Here is a 13,451-nt window from a genome sequence, read left to right as displayed (position 1 = left end):
TCAGACAGGTTAGATAACATGAAGTCACTTCTGGGCAACACTCTAAAAATAGTAGCCTTAATGTCTGAAAAGTAGCAGAGGGTGCATTATTCCCTTTACTGCTTTCCCGTATTTCTTTCAATATCCTGTTCAGCTTCGGCAACGTGAGATGTATTTTCAGAAAGGATTCCCACATCGCCCTTCGCGCCTCGGAGCCCTTCTCCATCACCAGATCCAGGAGGAGTCTGGAAGCGTCCGCTCGCTTGCCCTTCTCGGCGAGCTCAGTCACGCTCTGTAAGAACAACGATCACGTGCTCTAATAAACAAGATATTCAGAACCAGATGGAGGCAGGCAGGAAGCTTGAGGAAAGGTTCGGCTCCGTAATGATATCTCCTGTGGTGTTGAGTACAGAGAGCAGTCACGATTCAGGTATAAACAATTATCAACCTAGACTAACCCAGCAGCAGGTTTAAGGATTGCAGGGTCTCGGTCCAGACTTTACTGCCGGGCTTCAGGAGGCTTCCGGTTAATCTGTGGAAATGGCAGGAAGAACTAGCCATTAACTTCACATGTGTGGGGAACTCACATCAATGCTTCGTGTCTGTCAGCCAGTTGTCAGGTATCATTCAATACGGAAGGCGACAGCGGTCGAAGTCTCAGCGACGCAGTATCATCTGCGCTTATCTGTGCTTTCCATAAGACCACAAGATATAGGAGCAGAATAAGGCCATTTGGCCCATCGAGTCTGCTCCACCATTTCATCTTGGCTGATCCAACTTTCCTCAGCCCCAATCTCCTGCCTTCTCCCTGTATTCCTGCACGCCCTGATCAATCAAGAATCTGTCAACCTCTGCCTTATATATAGATAAAGGCTTTACTTGCACAGCTGCCTGTGGTAAAGAATTCCACGGATTCACCTCTCTCTGGCTAAAGAAATTCCTCCTCAACTTTGTTCCAACAGGAATACCTATTCTGAGGTTGTGTCCTCTGGTCCTAAACTCTCCCACCATAGGAAACATCATCTCCATACCCACTCTATCAAGCCCTTTTAATATTCGATAGGTTTCTATGAGGTCACCTCTCATTTTTCTGAATTCTAGTGGATGCAAGCCCAGAGCCATCAGACGCTCTTCATATGAGAAGGCATTCAATCCTGGAATCACTTTCATGAACCTCCTTCGAACTTTCAGCACATCCTTTCTATTCTACCTGCATATTGAAGACCTCCATGACTATTGTAACGTTTCCCTTTCAGCATACATAATCTATCCCCGTTGTAATTTGTAAGCCACTACCTGCCTACTGTTTGGGGTTTGCATACAACTCCCATCGGGGTCATTTTTACCCTTGAAGTTCCTTGGCTCTATCCACAATGGTTCAACACCTTTCGAGACGATGTCACCTTTTCGAATGATTTGATTTCACTTTTTTACCACGGCACCCCTCTGCCTTCCTGCCTGTCCTTTCAATGCAATGTGTATCCTTGGACATTTAGATCCCAGCTATAATCTTTTTTCTGCCATGACTCAGTGATGACTAAAACATCTGTAACCGTGCTACAAGGTCATCGACCTTTCTCCGTATACTACGCGCATTCAAATACAACACCTCAGTGCTGTATTCCCCCCTCTCGATGTTGTCCGCCTTTTCCGTTGCAATTCATACTGTTGACTGCAATTTTGAAACATCAATAGCCTCTCTTCAGTACTCATAAGCTTTGTTTGTAAACCAGCTTCGGCACTATAATCCACCTTTCCTATGATATTACTTGGATTTAAATATAGGCAACTCAGGACACTAGTCTCACCATGTTCAACCTTTTGATTCCTAACTTTGTCTGAGGTCTTACTAACATCTGCCTCCACAACCTCTCCACTATCTGTGCTAGTACCCTGGTTCTCATCCCACTGCAACTCTCGTATAAACCCCACCGTGCAGCATGAACAGATCTTCCTACTTGTATATAGTCCCCCTGTAGTTCAGGAGCAAACTGTCCCTTCTGCACAGACCCATCTTCCCTGGAAGACAGCCAGGTGATTCAAAACTCTTACCCACTCCCTGCTGCAACAACTCCTTAGTCACGTATTGAACCGTATAATCGTCCTATTTCTGGCCTCATTAGCACATGGCATGAATGGCAATCCAGAAATCACATCCCTGGAGGCCCTGCCCTTTAACTTAGCACCTACGTCCCTGAACTTCCTCTGCAGAACCTCGTCACTCTTCCTACCCATGCCATTGGTACCTACAAGGACCAGGACTTCTGGCTATTCAGCGTCTCACATAAGAATGCTGAGGACTCGACCGGATATATCTCGCAGCCTGACACCGAGGAAGCAACATACCTTCCGGGAATGTCGTTCTTGCCCACAACATCTGCTGTCCGTTCCCCTAAATAACAAATCCAATATCATGACTGCGCGCTTCTCCTCCTCCCTTCCCTTCTGATCACAAAGGCAGACAGTGCCAGGGACCTGTCCCCTGCGACTTTCCTCTGTTAGGTCACCGTCATACCCCACCCTGACTATCCAAAGTATTATAGATGTTGCTGAGGGGGATGGCAACAGTGGTACTCTACACTGATTTCTTAACTCCTTTCCCCTTCCTGACTGTCGCCCAGTTTCCTGTGTCCTGCACCTTGGTTGCAACTACCTCTCCGCATGTCCTATCTATCACCTCCTCAGCCTCCCGGATGATCCGGAATTCATCCACTTCCAGCTTCAACTCCTCAATGCGGTTTGTTAGAAGCTGCTGCTAGATGCACTTCTCGCAGTTGTAGCGGTACAGGAGATCCCCCTGCCTCCTTCCCACATCCCACAAGAGGAGCATTGCACTATCCTGCGTGGCATCTCTACTGCTCTAGCTGAGCAGGTATAAAGAAGACAATGAAATAAGCTTGAGTTTTCCTTTCCTTTGTCTTCTCAGATGAAGCCTCTATTCGCGAAAGCCATGAAGAGCTAAATCCTCAAGAACACCACTCTGCCTCTGTCCACTCAGACATAGCAAAATGGAAACATAGAAAATAGGTGCAGGAGTAGGCCATTCGGCCCTTCGAACCTGCACCGCCATTCAGTATGATCATGGCTGATCATCCAACTCAGAACCCTGTACCAGCCTTCCCTCCATACCCCCTGATCCCTTTAGCCACAAGGGCCATATCTAACTCCCTCTTAGCCAATGAACTGGCCTCAACTGTTTCCTGTGCCAGAGAATTCCACAGATTCACCACTCTCTGTGTGAAGAAGTTTTTCCTAATCTCGGTCCTAAAAGGCTTCCCCTTTATCCTCAAACTGTGACCCCTCGTTCTGGACTTCCCCAACATCGGGAACAATCTTCCTGTATGTAGCCTGTCCAATCCCTTTAGGATTTTATACGTTTCAATCAGATCCCCCCTCAATCTTCTAAATTCCAACGAGTATAAGCCTAGTTCATCCAGTCTTTCATCATATGAAAGTCCTGCCATCCCAGGAATCAATCTGCTGAACCTTCTTTGTACTCCCTCTATGGCAAGGATGTCTTTCCTCAGATTAGGGGACCAAAACTGCACACAATACTCCAGGTCTCACCAAGGCGTTGTACAACTGCAGTAGTACCTCCCTGCTCCTGTACTCGAATCCTCTCGCTATAAATGCCAGCATGGCATTCGCCTTTTTCACCGCCTGCTGTACCTGCATGCCCACTTTCAATGACTGGTGTATAATGACACCCAGGTCTCGTTGCACCTCCTCCTTTCCTAATCGGCCACCATTCAGATAATAATCTGTTTTCCTGTTTTTGCCACCAAAGTGGATAACTTCACATTTATCCACATTAATTAAGTCGACGGCCGCTGCGCCTGGCCCTGCCTTCCTTTCATTTGCTCTTGCCCGTCAATCGCACAGGGCGACTGGTCGCTATTAAAGCTCTTTTTCGCTGTACAGACCCGCCGCTGCCTTTCATCCTCGGTCACCTGACTGAAGTCCCCTTTGCTCAAAACTCCTGATGTCCGGATTGGTCACCTGTCTAAGCTCTTCTCCGTTCAAAGCTCTTTTTCCAAGAATATGTTCAAAAAAATGAAAGGTTAATCTTGTCTGCTGTGAATACCGAAGCAGTGAATGGAGCAGCCATAAGGACTGAGAGGATGTCCGAAACATCCGGCGTGGTTGCCATCAAATGAACGTGGTCCCATATTTCAAAGGAGAGACGATCGCCGAGTACTGCCTGTTCAACTGACGCAGGACCCCATAATTACGGCGAGGATAATCTACAGAGTTGGGCAGACGAACAAACCATAAGTGTCATAGGGAGGTGGCTGGGTATGGATCCAAGTGCAAGACACAGACACTGAAGTACTAGGGACAGGACTAGGATACAGGGTGAGGGCAAGGACATGGATACAAAAACCGGGAACCCGGAACAGGACTGGACAAGAGAGCTAGGAGCCCGGGCTTGGACTCCGAGCCAGAGACTGGACAAGGACACAGTACCTGGGTCTTGCCTCTGGCTTGGACCCCAGAACTAGACAAGGACGAGGCTTGGCTGGCAGGCAGGACGAAGCTGGAGTCTTCAGGCTTGAGGCTAGAGACTAGAGGCGAGGCTTGACAGGAGGCAGGAGGCTGGAGTCTTCAGGCTTGAGGCTAGAGGCTAGAAACTTGAGGCGAGGCTTGGCAGAGGGCAGGAGGCTGGAGTCTTCAGGCTTGAGGCTAGAGGCTAGAGACTTGAGGCGAGGCTTGGCAGGGGCAGGAGGCTGGAGTCTTTAGGATTGAGGCTAGAGGCTTTAGACTTAAGGCAAGGCTTGGCAGGGGGCAGGAGGCTGGAGTCTTTAGGCTAGAGACTTGAGGCGAAGCTTGGCAGTGTCAGGAGGCTGGAGTCTACAGGCCTGAGGCTAGAGGATAGAGACGAGGCTTGGCAAGAGGCAGGTGGCTGGAGCCTTCAGACTTGAGGCTGGAGGCTAGAGACTTGAGGCGAGGCTTTGCAGGAGGCTGGAGGATAGAGACTTGAGACTTGAGGCGAGGCTTTGCAGGAGGCAGGAGGCTAGAGTCTTCAGGCTTGAGGCCGGAGGCTAGAGGCTTGGCTGGAGACTGGAGGCTGGAGGCTACTCCTGGGCAGGGTGCGGATCACCACCCGACGGAGGCAAGGGACAGGAAGGGACAGAACCAACCGCAGGTAACGGCAAGACGGCCTGGCTTACCCGACGGAGGCAAGGGATAGGAAGGGACAGAACCAACCGTAGGTAACGGCAATGCGGCCTGGCTAACCCGGCGGATGCAAGGGACGGGAAGTGAGCTAGGTACAGGGTGGCTCCAGGACAAGACTGCAGGCGAGACGAGGCGAGAGTTACCGGCAAGACCAGGCAAGGCTTCGGGCAATGCAAGACAAAACGAGAACTTCAGGCGAGGCGAGAGTTACCGGCAAAACAAGGCAAGGCTTCAGGCGAGGGAACAGAAGGCAAAGGAAGGCATATAAGGAGTAAGGACAAGAACAATCCAGCAGCCACGCCCTGGTCTCTGAAGGTATTTATGCAGCCAGCCCCAACAAGCATTAGCTGCCTCAATTAGAGCTCAACAAGAACAGAAACAGGGTAGACACGAAAACCTGGAGCAAGGGTCAATGGACCGGACCATGAACCGGAATACGGATTTCACGGACCGGACCATGATAACAAGACATGTGAGGTGTGTGAGCTGGGGGAGTGGGTCAATAATGGCATCCAAATCCCTTGAGGAAAGTTCTAGCCACGTATTGGGATGGTCATGAGATGATGGGCAGAGTGGAGTAAAGAAGCGATATCCATTAATGGCCGGATCTGTGGCAATCAGTTGTCAGTGCAGGTCGCCTGCTGCGGCTTATAAAGGAGCAAATCAGAAAATACAGAGGACTCATTCATCTCACTTTGCCGCGCCCAGCATTCAACCCCATAAAAGCTCAAGTCTTCCCGGATACTTTTGTAGGATTTGTTCCACGTGGACTGGGCCTTTTCATTGTCCAGCAGTTTTGCCAAAAAGCATAGAACTGTCTTTTCCCTCTTCTTCTAATTGTTACATAGGCTTTTTACCTCTTCTCCTCACCAGCCTATCACCTCTCCCCTGGCGCCCCTCCTCTTTCCCTTTCTCCTCTGGTTCACTTTCCTCTCCTGCCGGGCCCCCAGTAATGTGTGGAACGATATAAATGAATAATCAAATGGGCAACGAATCTGAACTCCTTTGCCTGAGCACTTTTCATATCCTTCCATTGTCCACAGACCTATCTAAACGCCTCTTCAAAGTGCCTGATCAATCTCCCTCTCCCACAACCCCATATTCCACATCGCAGCCACACACCACTTCTGAGTGAAAACTTCCCCCTTATATCTCTTTTAGACAATAGACAATAGGTGCAGGAGTAGGCCATTTGAAGTTACCACCTCGAAGGCCGAGAAAGAGCAGATACCTCAGAACACACACACATGGAGATACGCCTCCAAGTCACTGACTATCCTGATTTGGAAATATATCGCCGTTCCTTCATTGTCGCTAGGTCACAATCATGAACTTCCCTCCCTAGCAGCGCTGTGGGTGAACCGACACCTCACGGACTGCAGCGGTTCAAGAGGACAGTTCAGCCACACATTCTCAAGGGCAACTAGAGATGGGCAATAAATGTTGGTTTAGCTGGCGACGCCCACATCGCGTGAATGAAATTTTTTTTTAAAAAACCTCCATCTGCCATTTCTCCGTCCACACCGGCAACTGACCTATATTTGGCTTTACACCAGGTCTGTCAGCCCTGTCTTACACACAGGCATCTACGTTCCATCTGCGTCCCTTCCACTTACGTGATACTCTCGCCCCGTGAAGTGATCCTTGCCCGTTAACATAAAGAACGAGACCTTCCACGCCTTCTTCAATCGCCTGCTCCAGTCGGCACCGGTAGAATCTCGTCAACCTCGACAGCTGGCCGTCAATGCAACTAGACAGGAAGGCGGAGATTTCGGAGCTCTGATCTGGGAAGAGATGAGGTAAAATCCGTTCTGAATAATCGACGCAAAACTGCAGTCCTCGGCTGCGACATCTCTCACGGAAATACTCACAACACGCTGGGGGAACTCAGCAGATCGGGCAGCTTCCGTGGAAACGATCAGTCAACGTTTCGGGCCGGAACCCTTCGTCAGGACACGAAGAGTCCCTGCCCGAAACATGGGATCCATGGCATCCGAAATGGGATCAATATCCCATTTTCAGGACAGTTCTCAATGTTCACTCGATTCACATACAAATGCTTCTTGCCTTGACCTTTAACCCATAAGACATAGGAGCAGAATCAGGCCTTTCAGCCCATCAAGTCTGCTCCACTATTCGTGGTACGTTGAAAAATGTTTGAACTACCGGTAGATATAGAAGGGGATTTCGAAAGCGTTTACCGTGGGCTTACCTCTGTCCATTCTGAATCTGCTTTACCGTAGTCTTCTTAATTGCTCCGTTGTAGCCGAAGAATGCTCCCCCTCCTGGCAGTGCTCTGAATTACACCAACAACAACGCAGAGAAAGAGAACCGACATGATTAATTTGTAAATATGATAGTTTCACACATTCTTTGTCCAGCAGCCGCCCTTGGCTGAGGCACCCACATTAAATATCGTTCAACATAACAAATATATAATTAGTGGATGAATAGATAAACCTTTGTCCGCAGAATTCTCGAATCACAGTGCACAAAATTGGAATCCCAGTAGCTTTGCGGCTAGCTGGACGCAATTTGAGCTCCAGGCGACCGAGTTTGTAGTTCAATCCTAGCATTCTCTGCAAGGAATTTGTACGTTCTCCCTCGTTCCTATCTCATACCTCACTCGCATTTTCCGTGCTCCAATGTAATAATCTCCACCAAGGTCGACAGATATCTTTTTTCATGACGAACTTCAAACTTGGTGGTTTTATTTTGTTTTAATTTTATTTCGAGAAACGGCACAGTAACAGAATTTTCTGGCCCATGGGGCCTCTTTACATCCATGTGACCAGCTAAACATTCATCTCAAGAGGTCTGGTATACAACAGAAGGGATGTGATGCTGAGACTTTTTAAGGCATTGGTGAGGGCTTGCCTTGAGAATTGTGAACAGTTTTTTGGGTTCGTCATCTATGAAAAGATGTGCTAGAATTGGAGAGGGTTCAGAGGAGGTTCAAAGGATGATTCCGGGAATGAATGGGTTATCATACGAGGAACGTCTGATAAGCTCTGGGTCTGTACTCGCTGGAATCTGCAGGGATGAGGGGGTATCTCATTGAATCCCGTCGAATATTGAAAGGTCTAGGCTTTTTAATTACCCCTCCCCATTTTCAGACAATGAACATACTGTCCGTCTCTATCCCAGCTCTTCATTCGACAGACACAAGACACTGAAGGAACTCAGCGGGCCAGGCAGTATCTATGGAGAAGAGTTGACAGTCGACTTTTCGGGACGAGACCCTTCATGCGGATTTTCTTCGACAAGGGCGGTAAGCCTGGGCCGTGTTTGGTGAACTTAATTCACTCCAAGGCAGACAGATAAAAATTTAGGTAAAAATATAGTCCAGAAAAAAATGCAGCCATATTGCAAGCTGTACACACATTGTGGGCTTATATAATTAGAGGAAGGTGTTGTTGTTCCGTTCCCCAAGAACCCAGAAATGAAGGCAAATGTTCCCTCTCCTCAAATGTCACGTTGGCTTTCATAACTCACAGTATTGAGACAAGAGTAAGGATGTGATGTTGAAGTTGCATAAAACGTTGTAAGGCTAAAATTGCAGTTCTTTGTGAGTTTTGGTCAGCAGGAAAGATGTCAATAAGACTGAAAGAATGCAGAGTGAATTTACTAGGTTATTGCCAGGGACTGAGGACATGAGGTATTGGAAAGTTTGGTAGGCTGGAACCTTACTCCCTAGAGCGTAGAAGAATGAAGGGAAATTTGACATGGAAGCACAAAATTAAAACACACAAAGTGAAAAGTTTAAAGCTTTTTCAATCAGGAGGATGGTGAGTTTGCCCAAATTCTGCTTCTATGACTTATAGTCTTATAGATAGGTGCGTGGACATGAGGGCTGAGGAGGGCTAAGGTTCAGGTGCGCGTCAATGGGGCGAGGCAGATTAATAGCCCGGCCCCGATAGATTGGCCGAAGGGCCTGTTTCCGTGCTATAGTCTTCTATGAATCGCTGACTCTGCACACCCCGACCCCCACCACAACAGCTCGCTATTCCTGGTGGGACATTCTGATTTCCCCAATTTATCACAGCTAGCGTGTCTCCCCTATCAATTCCATCAATGGAGTCTTCCAGAAAGAAGTCAAACACGATTTCCATACATAATTCCGCCCACGCACTGCCGGCTCTGCCGTTCTGGTGGTGTCGCCTCCTTCACCGCAGGTGCTGTCATTCTCCAGCCACTGATGTTGGGTTAATGAATGGTTCGTTCCTGGCTTTCTCTATTTCTCCCCACCACACACCCCTCTCTTTGATGCTGGATTCATTGTTGTTGCTCCCCAAGCTGCAGGACAATTGCAAAATCTGAAAGTCGGCATGATGATACCAGAGTATATATCACTCTGGCGGTTGTGGAAGAATTGGCAAAAGTTTTCTGGCAAGATCTGATAGGATACTTGGCTTAGGAATTGTACTTTGGGGACTTGGTATAAATTTAACCGCACTTGCAAAACCATTCAACTGGAAATGCGTGCATCACAGGATGCGCTAACCTCCAGCCCCGAAGCATCTGGCACCGGGCCCTAGTTCGACCTGTTTGCCTGCCATGAGTCATGAACCAAGAATAGAAGAAATTGCTTGCATTAGATCTAATCCTTGCTCGCAGCCTGTGTCAGGAGGATTTTAGTAAAAGGTATCCTGTGACATATTAACCGTATAAAGGTTGTCTACGTTTCCTCTCTGCTCTCAGAGTTGAGTGCCAGTGGAGATCAGTACACTCTCACTCTCCTTGGTACCGCGCAACGCCCCGGGAAAGGTTTCACTGCCAACATAATGGTCTTTCTATAGAGATAGTGACAGATAACGGATACTTGAGAATGTGAGTGGGTCCTTTGCTCGCAGCGAGGTGAAGAGGGAAGACGCCGGAGAGAACAGGTCGTAGGATTTGAGTTGGAGAGGAGATCGTGATCGGATGGAACTATGCGTCGAGATCCACTGAGGATCGGAGAATTGAGCTCCAACTGGTGCACATTGGACTGTCTAATTATAATGGGCCCTTTTTATTTATTCTTCCTTTCCCTTACTGACCTTTTATTTAAGGTTCACAAATATAATTCCTTTAGTGATCTGCGGTATGTTGTCTGTTGTTTCTTGGCACTGAGTAACAAATTACAAAGCATTCACACAAACCAGGGTTTGGGGCGAGAGAGCCGCCCCAGTCTCACGGGCTTGTCGAACCGGAGTGTGGCTTATGAAGCCAAGGAAACCGGGGGGGGGGGGGGGTTCCGAAGTATAGTTAAAAAAAAAGTTCTTGCACCGAGGAACGGGGTAGAGTGAGTATTCGAATAAAAGAAATTCCACGACATCGGTGGACCTTGGAGTTTATCAGCGCTCAGGAATCGAGTTCTGTAGTTTTAATTTTACAAACGGAAATTTTATTGTCTCTTTCTTGCATATTTAGTTTTCTAATGCTTCTGGGAGTTAATTTGTCATGTCACCTATTCTTTAATTCATGGGATGGATTATCGATGGCCCAATATCAATCCTCCTGTTTTGCAAAGGCCGGAGGAACACATGTTTTAGATTTGAGCAAAAAGTCACGAGGGCGAACAGACATTACAAAATGAGCCCGAGAAAGGTCTCGGCCCGAAACGTTGACTGTTTACTCTTTTCAATAGATGATGTTAAGTTCCTCCAGCATTCTGTGCGTGCTGCATGCGGTTTTCCGGCATCTGCAGCTTTTCTCGCGTTTCTAATATGAAATAAATCTTTCTTTTTGTGGTTAGCGTCTAAAAGGGTTCACCAAAACGCTGAACTGCGGGTAGATTGCTTTACACACAAAATACTGGAGGAACTCGGCAGGCCAGCAGCGACTGTGGAAAAAAAAACACAGTCGACGCTTCGGGTCGAGACCCCTTGGCAGAACTGGAGAAAAAATAAGCTGAGGAGTAGATTTAAAAGCTGAAGGGGAGGGGAGAGACAAACACAAGGTGATAGGAGAATCCCGAAGTGGGAAGGTTAAAATACAGAGCTGGGAATTTGATTGGTGAAAGAGACAGAAGTCCACGGAAGAAAGAAAAATGGGGGAGGAGAAGATACACTCTTGTTTGTAAATTGTTTCACATGGATTCAAATTTCTAAAGCTCTTTGTGGTTTCCACGCGCTGCTTCAAAGACAACAAACAACTTGCGCTCCTACTCTCTCACCGGGATGATTTTAAAACCTCCCCGACACACCAGAGACCAGCTTTGATCTTGGACAAACCAGTGGGAATTCCCAACCGTGGCAAGAAAATTTAAGAGGAACGCTGCCGAGCACAAAACATTCGGCACAGAAGGGAGCTGGTGACTTCTGGATCCCTGATTCCAAAACAAGAACACTTTAAAAAAAATGTTGCTTGAATGAATAATGAGAAATAAAGATCAGAAGCGACATTATCCCCACCGAGAACCCGCTTAAGAATTCTATCACGTTTGATATATTTTCCGAATCGTTTCATGCCGCCCAACAGCTGAGGGGCCTTTCGCTGACTTGGGCAGTGCAGGTTGTTATCCTGTGGGACTCGAACTCAGCATCTCTGTGCAAGCAGCCGCCTGCCCGCAGGACAAATTCCAACAAGCACATTCCTCAGGAGAGGGAGCGGCCTCTCTGCTGAAATCAAACCAGCCGGCTCGGTAGCTTACTGTCAATCGGTGCTGAAGGAACTTGGATTAATATATTATTTAACCATTCATTTTCCACGTATTGGCAGCAAGATCGATACAGAAGTAATATTTCTGTGATTTAGAACTCCAGAGTGAAGCAGTACCCATTAGAGTTGTTGCCCGAAATGCTGAGGGTTTATAATCTTTTCTTTTTCTTCTTTATTTTTGTATTCGGTGCACTTCCCTGATTCTTTCAGGTTGTTACAGCCGGGGTGGTATGGGGACAAGGTCCCACTGCCTATTAAATGCTACCAATGACGTTCGCCTGAATTAGCCTTTGACAACCACCTCCGACTCCTGGCTGTCACGTGTGGCTTAGCTGCTGACTCCCGCGGAACCGTTTCTACTGACAGGAGAAGGGGCAGGAACTTTAATACCAGTCGCTTCGGGCAGATGGGGCTGTCCAGCCGCGGTTGGCAGCTGGTTTAGAAGGGAAACTCTGATCTCAAACCTCCGCTGCCTTATGGCTAGACTCACTCATGGTGAGGCTTCGGGAGTAAACCCAGAGAGAAAAATCCGGAGCTGGACTTCCTAAATTGAGTTCAACGCTGCCTGGTAACTGCTGCGACGCTGCCGGTACCAAACTGTACCGGTCTGTGCCGATCATTTGTGTTCATTAGGGGCGTGGAGCGGGGGAGGCCTGCTACATGGGCAACAGCTTGCTCTTCGTATCGCACTGACCTGGATTGCGTATCTCGACAGCTGGGACACAACAGCGATGCTCAACTCTGGCCGACGGGGGCCCTCACCTCTCACTGCCCTATGAAAAGGAGCCAAATACCCGGGTGTCCGATTGTGCCCTATGGCCCTTGACCGATTCCATACCGCGTCTGTGGGAGAGGGATCCAGCAGGACTGGTAGAACCACTGACATCCTCGGCCTGGGGAAAAGGTCGTCACGGCGGTCCCGTTCCGCCCACCTGACAGAGCAGTCTGGTCTGGCTTTGGCGCCGGTGCAGAGGAGGTTCACCAGACTGATTCCAGAGCTGAGGGGTGTTAAACTATGAGGAGAGATTGAGTCACCTGGGACTGTACTCGCTGGAATTTAGAAGATTGAGAGGAGATCTGATAGAAACATATATAAAAATGAAAGGGATGGATAAGATAGAGGCAGGAAGATTTTGTCCAATGGTATGAAAGATTAGAACTAGGGGATATAGTCTCAAGATTCGGGCAGTAGATTTAGGACGGAGATCTTTTTTTTTTCCCCAGAGAATGGTGAATCTTTGGAAATCTCTGCCCGATAAAGGAGTTGAGGCTACCTCAGTAAATATATTGAAAACAAGGTTGGATATGATTTTGCATAGTAGGGGAATTAAAGGTGATGGGGAATAGGGGGGCAGGTGGAGATGAGTTCATGGTCAGATCAGCCATGATCTTATTGAATGGCACAGCAGGCTCGACGGGACAGATGACCGACTCCTGCTCCTATTTCTTATGTTCGTATCTTCTTATCTTCGACCAGGGCATGTCGGACAGAGGGCCGAGGAGGAGTACAGAGAACAGGGGAATTAGAGTATCAAGGTGAAACACACGCAGTAATTCTAGAAGCTACGTTAACCTTACCTCACGTTCGCAAGTAGTTTCTCAGTTGATTTCTGCGCAGATCTGACAAGTTCTCCCTTGGTTCTTCAATCCCA

The 13,451-nt window shown here is 48.0% G+C and overlaps 1 protein-coding gene across 1 annotated transcript in view; it reads right to left on the bottom strand.

The window, feature by feature from the left end:
• LOC134343324 (NACHT, LRR and PYD domains-containing protein 12-like) overlaps positions 1 to 7,789 on the bottom strand; it is a 46,342-nt gene extending 38,553 nt beyond the window's left edge. Inside the window, 4 exon segments of the mRNA XM_063042013.1 lie at positions 100 to 271; positions 6,781 to 6,907; positions 7,370 to 7,453; positions 7,779 to 7,789. Of these exon segments, the coding sequence (XP_062898083.1) occupies positions 100 to 271; positions 6,781 to 6,907; positions 7,370 to 7,453; positions 7,779 to 7,789 (394 nt within the window).
• Between the last annotated feature and the right edge of the window lie 5,662 nt (positions 7,790 to 13,451).

The sequence above is a fragment of the Mobula hypostoma genome, chromosome 3 (assembly GCF_963921235.1).
Source record: "Mobula hypostoma chromosome 3, sMobHyp1.1, whole genome shotgun sequence".
Taxonomy (NCBI): Eukaryota; Metazoa; Chordata; class Chondrichthyes; order Myliobatiformes; family Myliobatidae; genus Mobula; species Mobula hypostoma.
Note: the sequence above shows the minus strand (reverse complement) of the source record. Positions and strands in the feature narration are given on the sequence as shown.